We start from the raw sequence: 567 nt of genomic DNA, 5'->3' as shown, positions 1-567 counted from the left end.
CGGCACGGGCGGCGGGCCGGCGCTCACCGATGGAGTGCAGGATGCCGATGGAGGCCTCGCGGTCGGTGGAGAGCAGGGACTGCGCGCGCTCCAGCTCCAGCACCGCCGCCGCCGCCATCTTGCCGCCCCTCCGCCTCGCCGCCAGCACGGAAGCGGCGCCGCGGCCACGCCCCTTCCGCGCGCGCGGCATGGTGGGAACTGCAGTCCCGGCGCGCGGGGGCGGAAGGGGCGGGGACTGCGGAGGAGGCGGGGACTGCGGAGGGGCCGGGACTGGGGCTGCTGAATGACGCCTGCGCCGAGCGCAGGGGGCGTGGATTCCGTTGGGGCGCGGGAAGGGGCGTGGCCTTATGCGCCGCTTCGGCGGTTGGGTGGGCGTGGCCTGCGATAAGGGCGTGGCCTGGAAGGGGCGAGGGCGGGAGAGCGGGGAAGAGACTATTACGTAAGGGGGCGGGGCTTGGGGCGGGGTCCGCTCCCCTCACATCGCGAGGCTGGGGCGTGGTCTGGGGTGGGGACGTGACTTTGGCCAGGGGGCGTGGCTGGCAAAGAGCGCGAGGGCCATGGAGGGGG

The 567-nt window shown here is 75.1% G+C and overlaps 1 protein-coding gene across 1 annotated transcript in view; it reads right to left on the bottom strand.

Annotated features, from left to right (window-relative positions):
* PSMD11 (proteasome 26S subunit, non-ATPase 11) overlaps window positions 1-182 on the bottom strand; it is a 19,039-nt gene extending 18,857 nt beyond the window's left edge. The window contains exon 1 of the mRNA XM_041461976.1: window positions 28-182. Coding sequence (XP_041317910.1) covers window positions 28-118 — 91 coding nt within the window. The 5' untranslated portion in view covers window positions 119-182. The remainder of the gene's footprint in view (window positions 1-27) is intronic.
* Between the last annotated feature and the right edge of the window lie 385 nt (window positions 183-567).

Source organism: Pyrgilauda ruficollis, unplaced genomic scaffold, assembly GCF_017590135.1.
Source record: "Pyrgilauda ruficollis isolate IOZ18807 unplaced genomic scaffold, ASM1759013v1 scaffold159, whole genome shotgun sequence".
NCBI classification, from domain to species: Eukaryota; Metazoa; Chordata; class Aves; order Passeriformes; family Passeridae; genus Pyrgilauda; species Pyrgilauda ruficollis.
The sequence above is the reverse complement of the archived record's forward strand: the minus strand, read 5'-3'. Positions and strand labels throughout refer to the sequence as shown.